General features: G+C 40.3%; 2 protein-coding genes across 6 annotated transcripts; one reads left to right on the top strand and one right to left on the bottom strand.

The window, feature by feature from the left end:
- Positions 1-234: 234 nt before the first annotated feature.
- On the bottom strand, positions 235-19,284 carry tspan15 (tetraspanin 15). 2 transcript variants are annotated; one of them, XM_076974763.1, is made up of 8 exons: positions 19,057-19,284; positions 14,458-14,643; positions 13,449-13,523; positions 12,355-12,450; positions 9,414-9,527; positions 8,312-8,362; positions 7,170-7,286; positions 235-1,996 (listed from the first exon to the last, which is right to left on the bottom strand). In XM_076974763.1, the coding sequence occupies exons 1-8, from the start codon at positions 19,138-19,140 to the stop codon at positions 1,832-1,834; spliced, it is 888 nt and encodes a 295-aa protein (XP_076830878.1). In that variant the 5' UTR covers positions 19,141-19,284; the 3' UTR covers positions 235-1,831. The 2 variants fall into 2 exon arrangements, with proteins under 2 accessions (XP_076830878.1, XP_076830879.1); XM_076974764.1 differs by lacking the exon at positions 19,057-19,284 and adding an exon at positions 18,435-18,758.
- A 78-nt stretch (positions 19,285-19,362) lies between these two features.
- tacr2 (tachykinin receptor 2) lies at positions 19,363-23,436 on the top strand. 4 transcript variants are annotated; one of them, XM_076974759.1, is made up of 6 exons: positions 19,363-19,595; positions 19,838-20,276; positions 21,481-21,675; positions 21,932-22,082; positions 22,715-22,911; positions 23,188-23,436. In XM_076974759.1, the coding sequence occupies exons 2-6, from the start codon at positions 19,879-19,881 to the stop codon at positions 23,408-23,410; spliced, it is 1,164 nt and encodes a 387-aa protein (XP_076830874.1). In that variant the 5' UTR covers positions 19,363-19,595; positions 19,838-19,878; the 3' UTR covers positions 23,411-23,436. The 4 variants fall into 4 exon arrangements, with proteins under 4 accessions (XP_076830874.1, XP_076830875.1, XP_076830877.1 ...); XM_076974760.1 differs by lacking the exon at positions 19,363-19,595 and adding an exon at positions 19,606-19,753; XM_076974762.1 differs by lacking the exon at positions 19,363-19,595 and adding an exon at positions 23,029-23,105 and having other exon boundaries at positions 19,606-20,276; positions 23,209-23,329.
- Positions 23,437-23,908: the final 472 nt, after the last annotated feature.

Genomic DNA, 23,908 nt, shown 5'->3' with positions numbered 1-23,908 from the left:
GGATTTGTTGCACAGGTTGTTGGCATCCTATCACACGTCCACGGTGGAATTCACTGATCTCCTGAGAGTGACCCATTCTTTCAAAAATGTTTGTAAAAACAAACTGCATGTCTAGGTGCTTCATTTTATACACCTGTGGCCATACCTGTTTCTGATCATCTGGATGGGTGAGTGAATACTTTTGGCAATATAGTGTGGCTCCATGCAGAACAGCACCCAGACAGCAAACAGAGCTGCAGAATAAGCTTTTATTCACTCATTCTGTACAGGGCTTTTCATACTGAGGACATTATGCACCATGTAGTCCTCTCAGCTATACATACACCACAGATTAAAAGGTCCAAAAAAATTATAATCACCCAAAAGAGAGAGGGAGTCCACAATTCATTACAACTCTACACACACACAGTAGGATAATTAAACGCTTAAAAAAAACTTAAAACTCAGCATACCGCTTTACATATTTCCATTAGAAAGTATTACACTTGATAAACCTTACTGAATTACATTTACAAGTATTCAACAAATCAAAAAAGTTCACTTGTGCATCCTTTATAAAAGTCCCTGCCACAGATGTGAAACACTATGGTTGATGGTAAGGTAAGCAGTGAAATACAGGCACTATCTCAGGGGAATACATGGCCATTCATTTTGGCATATTTTCATATTGACCCTACATTTTGCCTGATGTGAAGCACTGAAGCATTACTGTGTACAGTACATGAGTAGATGTAATAGGATTTAATAGTGCAGGCACCTAAAGTGTGAAAAACAACCTTCTTCCTGAGTGGGGGGTTTAATGTGAGTGCGAGTCAAACTGTTGCAAACAAGTCACTAAACATGCCACATCCACTAGTTTTTTTCATAAAAACATCTTTTATAATAAATCTTCAAAATTCCTACCCAGTGTAGCTCTTCAGTGAAATTAATCTAAATGCACGCACTACAGTGTCTGGTACTCCATCCTAACGGCAGACGTCATGCATGTTCAAAGATTTGCTGGCATGATGTCTACAGCATCATGAATGCAGATTCTGAAAAATGAGTGTGAAAATATTGCATTGTTCAGTATAATTCCAATGTAACGGTTGTCGCTATACTGTGATATTACATTTTGGAAATAAACCTCACTTAGATTTGAATTAATTCCTCTTCCACACTGAACAATGCATGGCACCTAAACACAACAAAGCTGAACACAGAGATGTAGCATGTACAGCGCAGTGGATTGGGCTGCTGGGTCCTCTAGTCCTTCAGAAGCCGGGGCAGCTTTATCAGACTAAATGGGTTATGGATAAAGGACCCAAAGCCATTACTTCTGGCACAATACCGATGGGATGTCAGTGCATCAGTGCAACAGATTTCTTGGAAATGCAACCCGTAAAATATATATTTTTTAAATAAATGGCACAACTGCATCTGTACTGAAATTTACTAAATAAATATTTACTGGTACAAACAGCATTAGCAATAGTAGTAAACTATTAAACAGTGAATGTGTTCTTTCAACCAGCACCTATGATGGCATTAAAATAAGTAAAACCCCACCCATCATAATATTGGCAGATGTAGATCATTTACATGTATTTTTCATGATTTTACCACACCGCAGGCCTCAGGAAGGAGATCGTGAGACACTTTCTTGTGGTGTCAAGTGCAGTCTTCCATGGCCTAAAGAACCCTGAGCATCGGTGATCAATACAAAACTACAAAAGCACATGTGAAGAATAGAGCACGTGGGGCTCGTGTGGTGGAGCGGCCTTGGGTGTGTTGTGGCCCCTGGGATCTCTGGGGTCTTTGGAGTCTTTGGAGTCTCTGGGGCCGGGCCGGATCAGTCGTACAGAGGCATGCACTTGCAGCACTTTGCGATCTTGCTCTGGTGTTTGGGGTCACGCTGCTCTCCGCTGTCCAGTAGGCTGGCCTCGTAGTTCCCGTACTCCGTGATGGCATCCTCTACACGCGTGATGTACAGCCATGTCACGAGCACTCCAAAGAACTGCAGAAGGAACGCGCGGTTAGACACAGCGTCTAGACGTGGTCTGCAGAATGTCTGCGGTAAAAGGCAGTTCATTAATTGTCTGTCAATTGAACTAAACCGGATTCTAAAAATCTGCTAAAATACCACATTTGTGTTCTTGTTCCCTTAAAAAGACAAAAAAAGATAACAGAAGAGAAACAGAAAGATAAAAGTTGCAGGTAATCTTACCTGCCCAAGTAGTATGCTTACAAAACCTTTTGAAGCGGAAATTTTTTTTAGATGACTACGCTTAAAAATAACATTACGCAAGTAAATGAAAACTGATGTGGTAGCCATTTCAGTTTTTGCATTTCAAGCAAACTACAGTTGCAGGGTAACTGACCCTGTTCAGAGTGACCATAAGGCACCAGGGCCTTAGTCAGCGTCCTGCGCTGAAACATGGATTCATGTTTGATTTCAGACAGCAGTCCCCCACGACAAAGTGCTTGTTGACTAAAAGGAAATGTTTCACCACTGGTATATATTTATCGAATATACTTAAAAATCTGAAATGCTGCAGGGTTGCCAACTCTCACGCAATGAGCGTGAGACACACGCATTTGACTGTCTTCACACGCTTTCACGCCACACTTCTGATTTCTCACACCAACATTTTTTTTTTGTTTATTTATCTCTGATCCACATCTATGATTCAATGAGTTACTAGTTCGCTGTGGCGCCAACCACTGGCGATCGATCGATCACGATATAATACTTAATTTGTGTCCAATTTATGCTCACCCCCCCCCCCCCCCCCCCTCGGTTCAAATCTCACTCCAAGTGATCTTGAAAAGTTGGCAACCCTGAATGCTGTAAGAGCTGTAAATATACCTTAGTTGCATTTGCCCAAGATGCTCAACAGCATGGGGACAGTATGGACAGAAAACTCATTTCTAGATCAATACTGTGACTTCTGTGGGCTGTGTACGTGACAGTACGTCAGCAGCAATACATCAACCAGTCTGCACATCAGCTCCACCAACAAGCAAAACACGTAGCAGACACTGTATATAACATATACCTCCACTCAGGCTGGATTTTGCTTTTTATTGATCAAAAAAAAAAATATCTTAAAATTAAACCTTCTCAAACATATTCGATCATGTAATGCTCAGTGTAATTCTACAATTTACTACATGCCCTAAACCAACACATCTGGTGGGGGTTGGATATGGATATATTATTTGAACTATTTGTCAACATTATTAAATAAAAAAAATAAAACAACAAAAGTACCATAAATATCCTACTGGAATGTTATGCTGGAAAAACATCAAAAGCAAATCGTTGGTTATTATTAAGTTCGCTTTTATGGTGGTGTACTTCTCTTTGTTTAACTGCATCCCAGACCAGAAGTACTTACTCCACTCCAGCCACAGACAGAAAAAACCCTACTTGAAATGTTGGAGGTGTTCCATGCGCTACCCCATGCTTATCGCTAATCTCCCTCCGTGTGCTCATTTCCTGTGGACCGACTGCCTAGCGGACGGAGAGTGGCTACACTCATGCAAACTCTGCTGTGTGTGTGCGCTGCAGAGTTTGCCGCTTTGAAATCCCATTAACGGAGACGGGAAACAGAGAGGGCGGCGTGCACACAGTCACCACGCAGCTCAGCAGGCAGACTGGTGAGCGTATGATAATACACATCTGTGGCAGGATTCAGCAGGGCGATCAGCAGTTCATCAGGTCTCTTTGGAAATCAGTGCTACACCGATGCGCAACAGACAGCTGCGTTTCACAACAGGTCCAGGTCTCGGAGAGGTGCTTTTACAAAACGCTAATCTGACGGTAGCCGGTTCACAAATTGCACCATTTTAAGCAAAAGCACTACCTCGTTCAAATCGGTGCTCTCACTAAACTGGGGTTTGCTTAGTGAGCCTGTACTTTCAAACACAGTTTGCAGTGCAAGCAGGATTAAAGCACACGGAAATGCACAAGGCTTAAACTTTTCAACAATTAAACTGCCTTCGAGAAGCTACACCCAGCTGAGAGACACTGAGGTTTCACAGCCATATACTGTGGTAATCATTATGTAAGAGTATACAGGCACATAACCAAGCAATGCTTGAGCACCAGGCCCAAGCTATTTGATATCAGTCTTTAGCTTACAGGTAAGGGGCTGGGTCTAAAGTTATAGTCACATCTGAAGCCTGCACAACACACGTACTCACCACCCACATTATCATAGCCAGCCCTGTAGCTAGTAATCTTACAGTGATCCATTTGAGGTCATCATCTACACACAGCTTATCCAACTGCAGAATGGTTCATCATCCAGAAATGTCCATCCAACAACAGCTGACCACTGATGGTAAGTAATGGAAAGCTAACAAATCATGAATACTAACAGAAGGCCTTTAGATTCCAAGCGTACACCATGACGACTTCTCTAATGAAGTGACTAGCGAGTTTGCATATCTGCCCGGGTTCACTTTAATGCTGTTGCAGTAGAGCTTATAACTATGCATTTTTTTGGATGATGCAAGCACAAAGAGTCAAAACAAACAACAATCTCTTCTAAGCTCCCTCTTTTCATGAATAAACAGCCTCTGGCTGTCTTTTAAAGCCCTCTGGGTTGTTTTCATGAAGTATTTTCACAGCAGGTAAAACAATGAACCATGAAGACACTAGGTCTAGGAGAGTCTGGGGAAATTTTTTAGTGTGAGCGTTTTTTATCAGACAGTCCTACTGTGCGGGAGCCAAAGTGACTGAACAAAGACAACACTGCTGTGAACCGACAGAGCAGGGCTGCATTCAGCCCAACTCAGGACTGAAAGGGCTGGCAGAAAAACTCAGAGTTGGCAGGTCAATTTAGTCAATTATGTTAAATATTTCTTTGTGCATGTGACTGTATATACACAAGGTTCTTACAAAGCACACATCTTTGCAGTTAATCAAGGTCTGGAGGGGGTTCATCATTCAAAGCAAGATGATATTCAAGAGATTAAATGCTGCTGGTGCCTCATATGCAAAATAACAGTTTGTTTTCCACATTACAGTGATCATTGCTGAATGAAGCTCATGGGAGTGACTGCATACAAAACAGCAGCGCTCCAGTTTACAAAGCCTTAGTTCTGTCCCTGTGCATTGGATTCATCTCTAAAACGTTAAAGAACGGAATCATGATGTTCCTAACTTATAATACAGTATCTATATTCACACACATCTTTGTTCCTATATATACGGTAGGAACAAAGACTAGCTGTCTTAAAAAAAAAAAACCTAATGATACTTAAGTTTTTAGACAAAACATTTCTATGTTGCAGAAATGAGCAAGGGTAAGAAGCCAATGGGTAAGAAGGCATATCAAAATCAAGATAAGACAGCAGCACATGTATAAAGGAGCACCTTTAGAAAACACAGGTGTGGGTTATCTACAGCAGGGATCTCCAGTGTTCTCTCCTGCAGAGCACAACTCACATCCAACACACCGGATTAAAGATCTATGAAGCCATTAATGAGCAGGACCAGGTGTGTCGAGCAAGGCTCCTCTACAGGGGACAGGCCTGGATCTCAGCATCAACATCAGCAGCAGACAGGTGTGAATGACTGATGGTCTTGCCACGGGCAACACGGTTAGACGCAATAAAGGGAGCTGTGGCGAAGTTGCAAGGAGGAGTCCAAGAGCTGCTACAAATGGTGGGTTAGGTGGCTGGAACAATTTCCTGCCTGCCATTTCTGAGAGGATGTGTTTGGTGAAAAATGAAACCCGAAGAATTAGATGGGAGCAAGAAAATAGAACCGCTACATTATTTTTCAGGGTTTGGATCCCGCATGCAGTGTCATGTATATCACTACACTGGGGTTTAGGCAACAGTGCGGGAACGGTGGTGAAATACGATGTGCTAGCAGCCCTCCATTAGCAGTGGTGCAGGTGCAGGGAGAGACAGGACACGTGTGTTCTGAGCTAGGAGGCTTCAGAGTGGAAGACAAACCTGTGAGAGCCCAAGGATGAGCAGAGGCACACAGGCCCGGTCCTAAACCACGCTGGGAGCGGACATCACACATTCACACACTTTCCCTCACCCAAAAAGAGCATGACTAGTTTTGGAAACACTATCTGCTCAAAATGGTGCTACTGATAGCGGTCCCTTTATTTTAAAGCATCAGGTGCCAAGTAAGAAGAATGTGGTGGACACAGAAGCACCTCCTGCGCTCCTCAGTGCAAAGCACAACATTTTACATTCAGATATTTAGCAAATGCTTTTATTCAAAGCAACTTACACTTGTGAGTAGAGTTCAAGCACTTGCTCAGGGGCTCAACACGGGTAACTTGGCAATGGTGTGGCTGACGAGCTTCCACTAGTCCTCTACCCTTACCGCTGAACGACTTGGCTCTGTAGCCCAAGGACATCATTTCATCATTTGAACATGTATACTGTAGAACTGTAAAAGGATCTTAGTCTTGATTTACTGAAGGGGTGGACAGCAGTTTATTCTGTCACTCCTACTGCTGGCAACCACATAAATAAATAAATAAATGTAAATGTGCGATATTTTGTCAATTGTGACTTTTCACCGCAATCGAAATTTGTCCTCCGCTTTTTACCCATCTGTGCAGTTAGAACACACACACACACACACACACACACACACACACACGTGATTACTAGGGGGCTGTGGTGCACACGTGCCCAGGGCGGTGGGCAGCCCTAGCCCGGCGCCCAGGGAGCATTTGGGGTAAGGTGCCTTGCTCAAGGGCACCTCAGTAATGGCCTCAGGTCTGGGAATCGAACCCACGACCCTCCTGTCACAAGACCAGTTCCCTAACACCAGGCCATGACTGCCCCTATTTGTATGCAAGTAGAAAGGAAAATATTAAAATTGTAATTTCCTTGCTGTTGTAAACCTGGGTTTCAGAGCTGTTCATGGACTAAATGATTCTCAAAGCCAAGGATTTTATATTTTCAAGTTAGATTTTGATTGCTCAACAATATTTGACTAAAGATTTTGTCGCAACTACAGTGCCTTTGTTGAGAACACAGAAATTTTAAATAATATATATCACATGACAAAATGCATTCAAAAAAGATATAACAACATTTATACAATTTATCAACAATCAATAATCCATTTTTTAGTGCCTTTCAAAATTTTTTGGGATTGTAACATGTTTTCACTTTGAATGTCCTGAACTTGCAATAACTCCTACCTGAGGAAGCAAGATGCCCAGAAGTAGCCCCGCCATGGTTTTGTAGTTATCCAGAAACCAGATGAACACGGCGTCTGTGCAGCCACGCACATGGATGGTGTCCAAGAGCTCAAGTCTCTAAAGACAATTACAGAGGAACACAAACAGAAGTCATATTCACTGTGTCATTCATACATGACGCATTGGTGAATGACTAGTTTTCACTAGATCACTAGTTGTTACATAGTAAGGCAACAAAAAAAACACAATAAAAGTCTTGGTGGTCTGATATTTTCAGGATATGCACTTATCTAGTGGTTGGGATAAATGTTTTTCCAGACTGACTCATTATAGTCTGGAACCTTCCTCAACGTTTCCACCAGGAATTAAACTTTTTGTAAAATTTCACAGTACAAATTAATTATCCTATATATTTTCATATATATAGGATAATTAATAAAAAAAACTAATACTCTAAACATAAGAAGACTTAAATTTCATCACTATACAGATACTACTAAAACATGTCTTTCATTGTTACATCAGCATAAGTAATCGAACTTGATGTCTGTTTTCTATTATCAGTGTATGGCAAAAATATTCATCATTGGTAATAAATTCCAATATTGTCTGAAAAGAAGTTTGACCCCGTTACCTTACATACACAAAAAAGACAAATACTTATCACGAATTCAAGCACCAGATTGTGTCAAAAGACAAAATTGGAAAACTGTCAAACCAAATCTTGTGGCTTTATCTGCATGGTGGTTAGAAATAAGATGGAGAGGGTGTGTCCTGTTGAAAGTGAGAGTCACATGGTCTGGCTATGTGTAAAGTGATGTACCATATTCTATATTCTAAAGAGCTGTATTTTAGTAACCAATAACTAATAACAAATACTGTCAAAATCAATGACCTCTGAACTCTTGGAATTTACTTCAGTATTAAAGCCAGGCCTGACTTATTATCAGCAGTGCAGCAGCAAAATCCCCAAGTCCAAACAAACTACATGGACATGAGAAAATCATGAAACAGCAACAATGCAGCGTAAACGATCAAGTATGAAGAAACATGAGGATGAGCAGAGTTTTTATTAGAGCCAAAGAGAACATACTGTTTCTCTACCAGAATAAAAAAAACTTGTTCTCTTAAGCCAATCTTACCTCTTTTTCAAGAACTTTGTATCCACACATTGTGTTGGGAACCCCACTGGGCTGAAAGACAAGGGGGGACATATCATTAACACCAAGACCAGCACTCAAACAACACTCAATTCATGGCAGCACAATGTGATGTGCCAATTTAGCAGCCCAAAACTGTCAGCCCAGTTCACCATGTTCACTGTGTATTGTACTAATGGTGCATGTAATGGGGGGAGCCTCTCTGGTTCCTAGCATGGAGCCTTCCCTGTGACTGCCATACCAGCTAGACAATTATCCCCCCCCCGCTTTAAAGAAAAATTATTGCCTGCTGATCAAGATTAAACCACATATTTAAATAATTTCAAATGACTTTAAAGAATTTCCAGAGAAAGAAAGGGGAAAAAATTCCTCCCACACCGTATCAGCACATCAGTGCTAATCATACAGACTGAGTGCTACAAGGGTAAAATGAGAAAGCCAGATACTGATGTGCGAAGCTCCTTTCATGAATTCAGAATAACAGGCAGCTCAGGACAAGAGGAGCTCAGAGTGTCTGCTTGGAAACCTCACTGTTCCATGTATCTTCAGACTACATACAGACGTCTGTGAGAAGTCGCATTAATAGTAAAACCCTCTGATGCCAGTCTCACACGGCTATAGAAGCTTGGACCATTTCTGGAGATAAATCAAAAGAGGCAACTTCGAGAAATGTCTCCTGGCACAACTCTAAAGAGAAACAACTGAGAGAACTCTCTCACTTAACACTTTTCAGTGAGGTGGCATGTTTTTTAAATGCATTTAAAATAAAGCACATGAATCCTCCTGAGTGATGGTCTCCATGGAAGTATGACCACCGACCTTCCATATAGAAATCTCATGTATTTACAAACTCTACTGATAGCAGCCCTGCTGATACCATTATTTAATTATTTTATATAAAAGTAAGGAATGAATGCTTGATGCATGTGCTAAAGGTACTGTGCAGAATAAAACTACTTGAAATGGACCACACCACAATCACTGCCAGGCCCGTTGACAGTCTTGCTGGGGCCCGGGACAAGAAAGTTTCATGTTTCAGTTTTTAAATAACATCTTTGATATTGTGACGCTAAAGTGGACTTACGTTGATGGGACAGCAGGTGTAGGGCACTCCACAGGCCAGGGGACCCGGCGCCGAGCAGTTATGGTACATGTTGACCTCCCAGTCCTTATACTCCAGGCCTCCACAGCATTGGAACTAGGGTGATATATAGAAAAGGAGGAAAATAAAACACATTAGAGATCTTCTGACAGGGTGTGTCAGGATAAAACCTGTAGTAATATATACGGGTGTGACTGGCTGACTGTCCATAACTTTGAGACCAATCTTGTGCAGAAAATAGCTTCAGTTGATAAGACATGATATATAAATGTGAAACTGAATTTGTGCTACTTTGTATTCTTTTGTTTAGCCAACAGCTTTCAGGGGGAAATGCATGAATTTGCATGAATCAGGTCTCTCCTTTCAGAGAACATTGCAATTCATCTCAGTCTCACTCTCTCAGGTTTTCTAAATATTATTTGTGACAATTACTTAAGGCAAACAGCAGATCTTGTTTAACTAAATGCTACATAAACTCTGCTAAAGCTCAGTAGCATAAAAATGAGTTCAAGATAAACATAAGAAATAAATATGTGTCATTTGGGAAAACACCACTGATTATTGCTAAAAGCAACATATCATATTTTAAAGGATCCTTTGTATGACAGTTTAACAAAACAAGCTCAAAGTGCATTGGTACACCACCAGTACCAAACACTCTGGGTTAGAACACAACTGGCCAGCCACTGTTGCCCACACCTGCCGGTGACGGGCGGAGGCAGTGGTCCCACACGTGCCCTCCAGAGCTACATGAAGCCCAGGATTAGTGTCCTACCTCACTGATGGATGCAGGTCAGTTTGTTCCCACTCAAAAATTGAACACGGGCTATTTCAGAGGTGCAGAGACTGTCTCTGTCTGGGGCACAGTGGTTCCAAAAGTCTAATGTGTAATCCACTCCATTATATGGTCTTTATACACAGCACTCCCTGGAGCCATGAAACCCCAAAAGGTTAGTAACACCCTGGTGAGTGTCTTTACTTTTAGAATTAGAATACAGAACAAAGAGGAAGTATGGAGTGACATTCAGATTATTATTTGAATGAATGAATGAATATGATAATGATAATAAAAATTATGAAAGCCATTATGAAATGTAAAACAATGTAAAGACAAAAACAAGGCAGTGGAAATCTTTAGAAGAATGTAATGAGCTAGGCTAGAAAAGTGGAAGTGATTTCCACATGTTAAAAGCAACAAAACAAAGGGAGGAATCTTCTCTTTTTTCTGTTATTTACACCAGGTATTAGATGGCCAGTGTCTGAGGACATCAGATCACATCCAGGAATTGTCACTGAGGGCTACAACTAAAATTTATCAAATTTAGTTGTTAAGCAACTAAAATCTGTCCTGGAGAATATCACCGGTGTAATGTGAACAGACAGAGTTGGGAGGGTCACTTTTAAAATTAATTGTTAGATTACCTATTAAGATATTTAGCTGTAAGCCAACCCAAAGGGTACCTATATTAAAGTAACAATTATGGTAACTTAATTACTTTCATTACATTGGGATTATTTTTTAACCCATTAACTGTCAAGGATTTCTAGAACACTGGTGCCCTGCAGCTCCAGCAAGTATGGCTACCAGCAAAGTTCCACTATCTCCAGTGTTCTGGTATCGGTATTAATAAAGTTCAAATCAAACCTGTGGTTGTGGAATCTTTTGGTTAAAACCAACCTTAAGTGATAGAAGATTACAGACTTGTCTTAACACTTGGTCGGGGCATTTCTTGAGAAGCGGAATGTAATCCTAGTTTTTCCATTCTCACCAAATTATAACTAGAGTGGAACAGGTTTGTATTAGCTGATAATTGTGGATCATAATGCAAGAACAATTTGATGCCAGTGCCTAGCCCTGAACTTCAGCAATCCATGATTTATTGTAAACTAAACAAAATTTAATTAAACAGAAAGCTTTTACTTAGCACATGGTACAAAGTCATATACAACGAATACTGTATTCAACAAATATTGTAAAAATTCCAAATCTATTAATGCTCAAATTGCAGGACACGAATCGCACCTGAACAATCTCACAGCTGCAAGCTTATTACAAAGAAAGGGCACACAACAAAAATAATTTAACCCTTTAAACTAAAGCAGACTATGTCTGGTGCTGGTTCTGTTGCAGTATCACAACATTCACTGTTGACTCAATTAGCGCCATTAACAAAGGTGGAGGAAAGAAGACGAAAGAGTAAATTATCCTTGTTAAGTTGTAATATAATCCTCCTATAGTAAGCACCATCGTATTTTAATGTATGATGCAATTACTGATTTTTTTCCTGTAACAACAGATTTACATTTTTATTTCATGATTAGGCAATACAGTTGCACATATTCCATTACTGCCCAACCCTTGGATCAGAGGTAATATTTTCCAGAAGTTGAAGGGGGTATATTGTTTTGTTGGAGAGCCAACCGACCATAGTCAGTTCTTCATCCTGCGGTCTTAAATCTTAAACTACTCTCACTTTCTGTACGTTGGATTCATGCAGGAAGCCAAATTACCATAAAGGAATTACCACTACCAAGAATTTGTTTTGAATTAACTGTATAAAATTCCAACCAGAAATGTCTCACACAGCTGATTAACCTGTCAAGAGTCTCAGTTTTCAGGTGGAACGTACAATTTTGTGTCACTGACTTAGTATTAATCATTAGATTGAATTTCCTTTCAACAGCCATCAGAGATTTTATCTCAGACAGCCTCAGCAGAAGCAGATTTATCAAGAGATTTATTAACCTCTCTGACAGATACTTCAGAAGCCATTTGTTGAATTCTCTATATCAGTGGTTCTTAATCCAGTCTCAAGTAAGTCCAGTTGTTGTTCCAAATGACTCTGTTAGTCAGACAATAGTCAAATGTAAGAAAAGTGTAAAGTAACCAGTCCGAAAAACATTTGGGCAAGTTAGGTCTTACCTTTCTTTGAACAAAGTCCATGATGTTTTTGAAATCTAGGTCATCATAGTAATTCACCATTCCCTTACGAACATTTTTGTTAAGAAGATCCACAGTCTGCAAAACGAAGCAAAAATCAAACTGAACTATGATACACACAATAGCTAAGCTAGTATTATTAAGAAAGTTTTAATCATTAAAAGGATACATTTTTGCATTAACATTGTGTGTTGTGGCATGTATATGACTTTATTCATACATTTGCTTATTTTTGTTTTCTCAAAGTTGTGTTGGTATTTAACAATGTTAGTATGTAAACTGTCACTTAAAGGAAATCTATACCTTTTTAATTTTAAGTACTCTGAACAAAATTGTATGTTGTGGAAAAATCCAATAAACAAATTATTGTTCAATTATTTGCTGCATTCAAAGTTTAATGCTACTTTTTGAAGAATTGTGAAACTTAAATCAAAATCCGCTAAACAACAAGAGTAATGCGATGATATCAATGCCATTTGTAAACAGTTTCAGGAGACATATCCACTGTCGCTGTTCATAGGTTGAGGGTTTTCCCTCCCCGACACACTTAGCCCAGTGAGTGGGCTGTCAGCAAAGAGTAATTCACTCAGACATCAGCAACCTCTCACTGAGAACTCATCATTCAGCGAGTTTGTGCGGTCATCAGCTATACAGACATGGCTCGAGAGGATCAATTACACTGGGAATCAGGACTCATCAATATTTTAGTGTTGCAGTCTGTGATGAGGCATTTGACATTATGATGTTTACATATAGTACTGTGATATCAGTGAAACAAATTTTTATTTGATACCATTTGAAAATGAAAGATTATTTGTAAATATTTAGTTTTACCGAACTTACAACAGAAAACATGAAGAAATGTAATTTTTATTTTACGAGATATCCAGGCCAATGAAAATACATGCCTAAAACATAATGCTTTAAAACATATCATCGACTAAGAGCTCTAGGCTGAAATATTTTACATGTTCTAAGTGGTCATGCCAGTGAGCAAAATCTGCACTGGTGCATATGTAATTTCAAACTTGGTATGGCAAGGGATCTTGATAAGGGACAGAGAGACTGAAATGTACCTGGTTCCTGAACCCCAGAGCAAGAAGTCCACCCAGGAGCTCCATGATTAGACAAACAGCCAGCATGTAGAGGAACTGCAATGCCAAACATCAGAATGTGAGGACAAAATCCAGCCATCTACACTGTTTACATCACAAGCTCCTTCAAGGCCCCTTGTGTGGGACGAGGTATGGAGAAGCAGCATAGCACTGGAACACGGGCCCAGATGAGGTAGCCCGAGAAACCCAGAACGACCATGCTGTCCTGCACTGATGCCTTACATTCATTGTGGGGGCAGTAAGGCAGTAAATGTCTACCATGGCACTAAACAGAGAACAATTAAAAAGGATTTTAAACAAAGCAGAGACTTAAGACAAAAGCATGCTGTCTGGGGCCGCCTGGGACGCTGTGATTACCAAGAGATTTTACATTATTGGTAGTTGACAAGTCTAAAGCAAAATGATACATTTTTACTTAATTGCACTTTTAGTAAATAAGCCAAATATTATATTATTAACATAATTTCTAATTAAATGTTTTGGTTTGTTTATTTTTGTTCCTTCTTTGTTATCATTGCTGATTTTCTATTGAGTGTCTATTATTGCATGTTCTCGCTCTATGGAGTGCCCTCATGGAGCTGGAACAAAATTTTTTAGTCCTCCAAAAGGGGGTGTCATAGGGGGAAAAATATTGAATACTCCCACCCTAAATGTCTGGATAGAACTGCGAAACAGCCTTGGTGTGTGTGTGTGTGTGTGTGTGTGTCTGTGTGTGTGGTCCACTTGAAGTCTAGCTCAGCCACGCTTCAAGGTGCTAATGGCAACTCCTGGTATGTAGAAAAAAACAGCCCTTGTGTCACCTCCATCCTGAAGGTCTCTACGCCACTATAAAAGGACTTGAATGGAATGTATGGCTACACTACAGCCTCAAACCGCCCTCAGCGCAGGCAGACTCGGGTCTCTGTGGATGAATGAATCAAGCTAATTGGTGCAAATGGGTGGAGTCGGAGGTGGTCAGGTGGAAGCTCACCACTTTGAGAAGGACCAGGTTGTCTCGGAGAGAAGCCAACACCCCGATGAAGGAAACAAAGAACATGATCAGCCCCAGTACGATGAGGATGATTGCTGGGGCGAGGAAGACGCCCTCGAGGGTCTTGTAATGCTGCCGTTCCACCTCAGCATAGACGCCAATGGCCAAAATAAACCCACCAATAAGCTGAGGCAAGCAAACAAATAGAGTCATTCGTTATTAATTGCACTGGCGCACTATTAATGTAATGTAATGTAATGTAATGTATATTCCATGAGAGTAAAATTAATATTGTGGATTCAGTTATTTACATTCCTTTGCCCCATAATGCAAATCACTGGTAAAACACTCAAGATGGGCAAATTTAGATCTTTAAAGGACAACATGAAAGCCAAGTACTTTGGGTCCTAATAACCATCCTGGAAATAACAGATCATGGCAACAGTATAATAGTACAACACCTTATTATATGCAATTTTGCCCTCATGAATACATCTACTTCAGCCTCAGCAAATGGACCCAGCCTCTCAGCAAATTGACCGAGCCCATAGCTAAACAAGAAACATTTTTTCCAGTCACAATTCTATGCGCTTACCTGGAGCTCATTTATGAGCTCGAAATGAAATATTGATCCAATAAAACTACCAAATGTGCTTGAGCATACTCTGCATCAGAACTTAACATGGTATTTGAAATCAGTCCTTTTCAGTTCAAACTGTTACTCTCATGTCTACGTACAGCCTGTGTCCAAAAAGCAAACGTGAACTCCAGGAAAGCACCAAGTGCTACTAACAATGCTAAATGGTGTAATCAAGCAATTAGCAATGTAATGGCAGGAGGACAATGGCACCAGTTCCCCCATGTAATGGACCCTGGGTGTGTGCGTTTGATTTGATCACTTTGATCATTTGACTAATGTGATTTACCTTTAATCTACCTGTGACCTTCGCTGTCTCACTTAAGTAACCATTGACTAGATAGCCATATGTGTAAATAACATATACAGATACATATAAGTTAGCCACACATACAGTCAGTACATTTGCATTGCTAGCTCATCACTTTTGCAATCAATTTAAAGTTTCCATTATGCAAAACAAAAGGAACCCCAAAATAAAACGATCTATAATAAAAACTTTTCTTTCAATCAAGCTACATGGTCAGTATTATGTTGCTTTTCTAAAATACAATAAAGGCAGTCCACAAATGAGGTAGACACATTAGAGACTGGTCCTTAAATCGCCAAAAAGTCCATTTGAAAACTTGTCAGGAAAGTGTCAAATAGAGTAATGCCCTTGCTGGATGCCTGTGATGTTTCAAAAAGAAACAAATCAGTTATGATTTATTGCTTATTTCTGTTATTTTTCAAACAGTAAATTGGATAAACAGTCCTGAATGACTAGCATCTTCCCTTTCAGTAAGGATGGGAAGAGGTCTACTACTCACCATGGAGTATTCTTCTTTTATCTCGTGTATGTGCGTATGTGAGAGGGAGTGAACAAGTGGGAGAGGCACGAACACATTAGGGTGGGGGCAGTTCCCTTAGCGTGGCATTGCCCCTGGGTGGTAAATGTTGTGATCACATCCAGTAATGTTTAATGAAAACTGAAGTAACAGATTATAAACATTTGCATAACCTGAAAGGCCGATGTTTTCATACAACATACTGATAACCATTTCCAGCTCTGAAGACCGCTCATGACCAGGTCCATTAACACTTGGCATAACAACCAGTGCCCTTGAAAATGCTTTCAGTGCCTTTTGGGCTATCAGATAAGTGACTTCTTCAAAGCCACCTTATATAGGACACAAGGAGCTGGCATGACCATCAGTGATGGCTTTTCACTATATCCCAAAGGAGCATCCATTCATCACCAGCCAGAGTGAAATGTCAGCATTTTGCCTTTATTAGTGGAACAGCAAGATGAAACCACCCAGACCCAATAAATCAGGTCTGCTCTAAGATAAGACATTGTGTGTCTCCACGATAGAGTAAAGCAAAACTGAGCAGTTCCAGGAATTAGGAAGCTTTCTGGATGGCACAAAGAGCAGCAATCTGACTACACACAGCCAATATGGCCACATAGAAAAAGGTATTCACCTTTCGGTAGCTATTAGTGAATATAAACTAGAAGAGATTGTCTTGCAACACATGGGTGCCATATCAACAGATTCAACTGACATATAAATGACATGGGATGCAAAAGTGAAACCATGCTAAAGATATTTTGGTGAGCTTTATTCTGCCAAAATAGTAAATCCATTTGAACAAAACCTGAAAAAGAAATATGTCATACCCACTGAATTGTTAAATAAATGTCTTAATAGCTTCTCAAAGACACTCTGCTAAGGACTGTAATTTTAACAATTTTTTAAGAACATTGCTTTCTATTTTTATTGTTCTATTAATCATTACACCATTACATCATAATTCTAGACCTTTTTGTTTAGAATTTGTTCATTAGTTCATTCAAAAAGCCTGACAGCTCTACACTTTCACATAGTTTGTACATACATATTTTAAAGGACAAATGTTTTTGCCAAATGTATTAAAAATTCCAACTTAAGACTTGATTACAACTTGTATGTGGAGCATTTTTTATGCTGAAGTGGTGATCTAGTTAAACAGGAGGATGTGAAAATGCTCTCCCTAGCATATACTGACCTTAAGATGATGGGAACAGCACTGAGCTGACAAACAAACAAACAAACAAACACATGCTTCTGAAAAGACTCTTAAAATCATACACACTATGCCATCCTGTATAAATTTCATGCAGAGAACAAGCAAACAAGGTATACGTATTGCATGTTTTGGAATAACACCATTTTGCACCTCAGCAATAGAAACGACTCTGGACTTTAGCAAGTGAAATGCACTGCTTGATTGGCAGCCCAAGCTGTCTAACCCACAGCATGTCACACTGCTGGCCATCTGGCCTGCCTGGGTCGCATGATTAGGGCCCTTGTTTTTCTGCACTGTGAAGCGCCGCCCAAGGAGTCGAAAGGCATTTCCTTTTATAGGAAATATCTTTTGTCTAAACCTTGCAACTTGTGTCTTAAGTTACTGTAGCTGTTTAGTTACAAAGTGCCATGCATAGCAAGCCATCATACTACTTTTAAACGTTTCACAGATGAGGCGTTTTAAACTATCTAATGCTGTCACAGTGTGTGAGTGTTTAGCACTCACCAACCTTGTGCAGAGGACAAAATTGAAAAAGCTGCTCTAGGTTTCTTCATATTCTATTCTTTTTGTTTTGTTTACTTTTACATATAAAGTTTGGCCCCGTGACCTTCTTTTCATATTTAAGCCTCATCCAAACGTACAGTGACATAATAATGCTTAACTGACTTTAGAGTAAACAACTGGTGTGAGTTTGAACTGTTCACATTCCTGCTCACTAAACACAAGACTAATCACAAAGTGGAAAAGACCTGGTGCTGTTTAATCAAACCCTTTGCTAACCCCCAGCAGAAGCGCCTTGGCCTGATTCATATTCACAGACAATTCATGCGCATTCAAAACCTCAATTATGCAGCTAAATCCTTAAAGTATCTTTCAGAGCAAAATGTGCACTTTATTGTGGTTACTGTTGTTTTCATTTTCAATTATGCAATTATTTCTCTGTAATCTTATGCTTTAACACAAAACAACACGTAATAGTACAAGGCTCGCTCTAAATCAGGCAACATGTCCCTCGGGACGTGGTAGTTGCACGAGCTCAGCTAGACTATTGAGATTTGACACGCAGCCTGCCAACTGTGGGTTATTATAACCAACGCCAGGACTGTAAACGACCCTGATAAGGTCCGTTCAGCATAAACTAAAGGAAGCATTAGTACCTAAATATCTGCAAGATTCTTTATTTCTCGAATAAATTGTGTCGAGTTGTTATTGCATCCTTCTACAAATATTAAGGCTTTCGTTAAGCGCCAACAGCCTAATCGTTTTAACAATCGCACTTACTCAAACTTACCATCATAAAATAATGTCCGTCTGCCGCACAAGAGCGTGTTATACCGGTGTAGAGTCACACGCTATACATATGCTCCCTCAGCTCGATATTCAACGATAAAACCAATTTTTGGATAAGAATCGGTTATCATTCTAAAATACGTTGGCATATCTAGTATTAATACAGTTTCTAAAGCTTGTGAACTACAGCAAATTTTCTCTTATTCTAGAAGAAGCATCACAGGACTCGCATCTTATTTAATCGAGTCGATGTGATTTGCTTTCCCTCACATTTTCAATTGTAACTGAAAGTGGACAAAATGCGATTCTTAGCATACAGGTGTCACTTTGGCCCACCTGGTAGAATGGAGCAGTAAAAACAGCACCATAAAGGGTGTGGTCAACGACGCCATTGCAGGTAAACACTGACGTTTCAATAAACAGGAAAAATAAATTCACCACAATATCTTAAAAACATCGGTGTACACCACATAGGACCACCTATATTGCATTATTTACACATTTAAATTGTTTATCTAGCCCATACCTACAGCACAACAAGAAGCAACCACAATGTCCCAAAGAAGTTTTCTATAAACGCTTGACGTGATGGCTATTAAAATGAAATTGATAGTACAACTCACCCAGAAAACTGTAGCATATACAATTAAAGTAAACTTGAGAAAGAGGTACGAGCACCTCGCGCAGTATCGAACATCATCCGACATGTTTGGTGCGTTTGTAACTTAGCATAAGCATAGTTCTTCTGGGCTCTTCTGGGTTCTTCCGGGTTCCTGTTGTGTACCTGTAAGTCAATGGAAGAGCCATTATCTCGCAGGATGTCCACCACGTAAAGAGCAGCTGATGATGGGTAACTGATCCAGTGGGCGTGCGGTACTGCGTCCAAGATCTCCAAAACCATTGGGAGTTAGCAAGATTTCGGACTTTGAGTTTGTGTGAAATGGGTAATGTGATGTGGATGTGTGTTCGATAAAATCGACTTTGTCTGCTCAGACTTTGCATATGATTTTTTTTCCTCGATGCAATTACTGTTTACATTGCAGTCCCTGAAATGTTTTGCAATCAAGTGATTTTTAAAATATGCATGTGGTTTCTCATTTACGCACCATCAGCATTTCGTATTTCACGAGACGTCCGTGCAATGAACCCGACACACCCCCAGGTGACTGGTGCATTCCTTCACTATCTCAAGACCCACCAGATGTTAAGCAATCTCGCACAAGTAGCTGTTGACAGGCTTTGGATGTGAGACAAGTCTGCCGTTGTTATGCCCTTTTATTCCCACTCTGTGGTCTGATATATTGTAGTTTGAACTATTCGGTCAGTATGCATGTCAGTTACATTTGGCTTCATGAAACACACTCCAGCGCATAACCACCAACAGTGAGCCGCTCTTCTGCACAGGTTTGCTTCGTATTTGGATTGTGGGGTGAGTGTCGGCTGATATGGATACAACTTTGGACCCGCTATTATCCTCATCTATCCTTTACGACGAAGACGATGTAAACGAAACCTCCATCAATCTTTTTGAACAACCGAACTGGCAAGTGGCGCTATGGGCGATCGCGTACTCTCTGATCGTGATTGTCTCCATCATTGGCAATGTCACAGTGATCTGGATCATCCTGGCGCACAAACGGATGAGGACAGTAACTAACTACTTTATTGTGAATCTAGCCTTCTCTGATGCGTCTATGGCCACATTTAACACTGTCTTCAATTTTGTTTATGCCATACATAACGACTGGTACTTTGGTTTGGGATACTGTAAATTTCAAAACTTTTTCCCCATAACAGCCGTGTTTTCAAGCATATATTCCATGGCAGCTATTGCAGTTGACAGGTAAGAAAACTTATCTCCTCTTAAGTCCTCTCAACTACGGTAAAGTAACGGCTACATCATTTGTGCGTGCATCCCCTGTAAATTCAACATTCGGCGCTTAAAGAATAAATCGCCATATAACACCAAAATGCGTCAAAGTATTGTCTTTCTTTAGGATATGAATGACAACGTAATATGTTATAACTGACTATAGCAGTTATATCGAGCGCGTGTTTCCATGGCGACGAAAGTAGCGATTCTCTCACTTTATTATAGTATTTCATTGAGCTTTATTATAAAAACGTGCGCACGACCCTGAGACTCTTCCACTTGTCCTCAAGTTATTCATGCACACGTTGGTTTCGGTAATTGCGCGCTGTTTACCACGCGCGTATGACGAATTGGTGATTCAATTCTTGACAAACGTCTTGCATGAAATGTTCAGAAGTTGTTATCCGTGCATTAAAGATACTGCAGTTCAGTTGGATCAGCTATGGTGAGGGTGCACTCTCTGTTCTGCACAGATTTACCAAACATATCAAATCTCTTTCATAGGGTTTTCTTTAAATGTCTGTCTGTGTAAGAAGGAGAAAGGGAGGTTGTGTGTGTATATATATTTTCTTTTGATTTATTGTTCATTACTTCTGAAAATGTAATTTGTGACTTTCCATGAGACAGCACAATTATGATATTTTTTAACAGTGAACAATTCCTGTAAGCAATAGACCATAAGGAGTTTTTGTTTGGGATGGTTTGCAGAAATGCAAAATCTGCATTGTAGCATTCACCAACACCCATACATGAATGGAAATGAAGGTAGACATTAATGTTCATGCCAAGGACCTATAAACACAGTTGTTAATGCTTGGCACTTTTGCAAAAAATATATTTCGTTAGGTGTAAATTGTTTGCAGGGATTTGTTGTGCTTTATGGAAGCGTTTTTCCATTCCAGACTATCACAGATGTATTTACTGGCTTGTGTGACATCGAGGCCATTTGACAAAATTCATATTCACCTAATGACACAAAACGATTAGCCGACAATTATCTCCAGTGAGGCTATGCAAAATGCCTAGAATCCTATCTATCCTTGAAATGAGAAGAAGTAATTTCATAGAGCGTCATAGGAAGCGTGCTGTTTAGCAAAATCCACCCAAGAAAAATATCTTTGGCATGGCCTGTTCATTTGTTGATTGAGCAGGGTGTGGTATCTTCATCCCTCAGGTACATGGCTATTCTCCATCCTTTGAAATCAAGGCTGTCCTCAACCACCACTAAGGTAGTGATTGGCGTCATCTGGGCAGTGGCGCTCACTCTGGCCTTCCCCCAGTGTTTCTACTCCAGCACCAGCGTCTACTCCCACCGCACAGTCTGCATGGTGGAGTGGCCAGATGACTACGGTGGAACACATCAGCTCTCGTGAGAAAAGCCCAGAAGCACTCCCTGTGTTATTGACATCCCTGATGGACGATGTGTTTTCAAATCAGATTAAACGCATTTTTATTCTTAAATAGAAAAAGAAAACTGAATTAACATTTGCTTCCAAAAGGTTGAATGAGAACTAGGCCCCATTTCCTCTGCCTCTCCGTTTTGAGAAGCTTTTCTCAGTGTCTAATGCCATGCAGGTGTGCATACGCCAGGATCTAAACACATTCTTAATGTTTAAATTCTCTAGGTATCAGATAGCTGTCATTATCCTGATCTACGTGCTCCCTCTGCTGGTGATGCTGGTGACATACAGTCTGGTGGGCCAGCGTTTATGGGGAAGCAAGATCCCTGGTGAAGCATCAGACTACTACCAGAACCAGATCCAGGCAAAGCGAAAGGTCAGCTTGAGTACCTTTGCTCATTCTACTGTGTAGGCATGGTTATGTTTACACTAATACACATACACAGTCCAGTGGTAGACGAAGTACACAAACCACATACAGGTATAGGTAAAACATTACTCCATAACAAGTAGAAGTCCCCCATTTAGACCTCCCCTTGAGTAAAACTACAAAATTACTGGCCTTCGAATGTACTTAAGTTGGGTGACCATATTTTCATTTAGGAAAACCAGGACACCAATGCTGTCTACATTGTGATTAAGAACAGGGCTAAGGTTAGGTATAGGGTTAGATAAAAGTAAAATATTTGACTTTGAAATGTAGTGGAGTTACAGTACAAAGTTACAAAAATGGAAATAGTGAAGAAACACAAAAAATTACTTAATACAGTAATAAATTACATTTACTTCATTACAGCCCACCACTGACACAGACATACAGCATACCCTAAGCTAATGCTAACATATGTGAGTGAGCTCACGTTGTTACAATGACTTTTTCAACAGCCTTAGCTACTGAAGTTGCATTAAAAGCTAACCATGTAAGGATTATGATGAACGGTACTTTTTTTGTAGTTGTATGTGTTATACATTGGTGTATGTCTTATGCTTTTTCAATGTTCATTTAAGGTGGTGAAGATGATGATAGTTGTGGTGATGACCTTTGCTATATGCTGGCTTCCTTACCATATCTACTTCATACTGGGCAGCTTTAAGAAGGATATATACAATCAGCAGTACATCCAGCAGGTCTACTTGGGCATCTTCTGGTTGGCCATGAGTTCCAACATGTACAACCCCATTATTTACTGCTGTCTGAATCAAAGGTAAAAACTTACTGTTCAAATGGAGAAAAATGAGGATAGCATAAATCTGATTGTTAAGGGGTACATTGTACGCTTACAGAATGAAAGCGCCCTCTCAAGATGTTATGTTTCTGTCAGATTGCTAGATTTATTGAGCTCATGTGGCACAGTTATTACATCATTCATCTCATGGTGATTATTCATTCTTAAGAGAGGTTAGTCTTATCTTTGTCAGGAACGTACTGTTGATTATATCATTTGGGGATCATATGCCAAGAAGAGACTTACAGTCTACAGACACCTGCTATATGTCCTCAGATTCCGGTCAGGTTTCCGCAGAGCGTTCCGCTGGTGTCCGTTCGTCAAGGTCTCTGAGGAGGACTATGTGGAGCTGCAGCACATGAGAACCTTCCGGACAACCCGCAGCTGTCGGACGGAGACTGCCAGTGTGCTGGTCCGCAACCACTCGAACATACCGGAGGTGGCCATGTTTGAGCTGATCAAATCACTGAAGGATTGATGGAGTTTGGAGAGAGAGAGGTGGGGGGGGGGGGGGGGGGGGGGGGGGGGGGGGGGGGGCGTCCATCAAACACTCCATAAAAGAGTCTCCCACTGTTGATTTTACTAGCGCCAGGATTCAGGAGCACTGAACACTGCTAGGGCGTGTAGAAGTCTCTTTTGATGCCATACTACTGATGGCATTTGGTTGGTTATGTTGTGCGTACCACATAATTTGTCAATTTTGTGAAACGATGTACATTGTCCACATGTAAAAAATATGCTGAACCATATGTTGTAAATACAGCCTAAATGTGAAGTGGCAGATCTTATTTATAAAAAGTGAGAGGAGTAGAGTTTGGCCTGCAGTAGATGTTAGTGTTAGCTAGGCACCTCTGCCTCTGGCCTGGGGTTGCTACAATGAAGGATGAGACATTTACTCTTGTGGCATTTAGCAGATGCTCTTATGCAGAGGAGCATATTAAAGTGTTTACGTATCTACTCAGTACAGTATCCTTAG

Source organism: Brachyhypopomus gauderio, chromosome 15 (genome assembly GCF_052324685.1).
Source record: "Brachyhypopomus gauderio isolate BG-103 chromosome 15, BGAUD_0.2, whole genome shotgun sequence".
Taxonomy (NCBI): Eukaryota; Metazoa; Chordata; class Actinopteri; order Gymnotiformes; family Hypopomidae; genus Brachyhypopomus; species Brachyhypopomus gauderio.
Note: the sequence above shows the minus strand (reverse complement) of the source record. Positions and strands in the feature narration are given on the sequence as shown.

Bases quoted from the DNA above. Each gene is read 5' to 3' on its own strand.
- tacr2 (XM_076974759.1), top strand. From the start codon at position 19,879: ATGGATACAACTTTGGACCCGCTATTATCCTCATCTATCCTTTACGAC. The intron at 20,277-21,480 runs GTAAGAAAACTT...TTCATCCCTCAG, and splicing joins GCAGCTATTGCAGTTGACAG to GTACATGGCTATTCTCCATC. The intron at 21,676-21,931 runs GTGAGAAAAGCC...TAAATTCTCTAG, and splicing joins GGTGGAACACATCAGCTCTC to GTATCAGATAGCTGTCATTA.
- tspan15 (XM_076974763.1), bottom strand. From the start codon at position 19,140: ATGTCGGATGATGTTCGATACTGCGCGAGGTGCTCGTACCTCTTTCTC. The intron at 14,644-19,056 runs GTGAGTTGTACT...TGCTTGCCTCAG, and splicing joins TATATGCTACAGTTTTCTGG to CTTATTGGTGGGTTTATTTT. The intron at 1,997-7,169 runs GTAGGAGTTATT...TTCCTTCTGCAG, and splicing joins TGGGCATCTTGCTTCCTCAG to TTCTTTGGAGTGCTCGTGAC.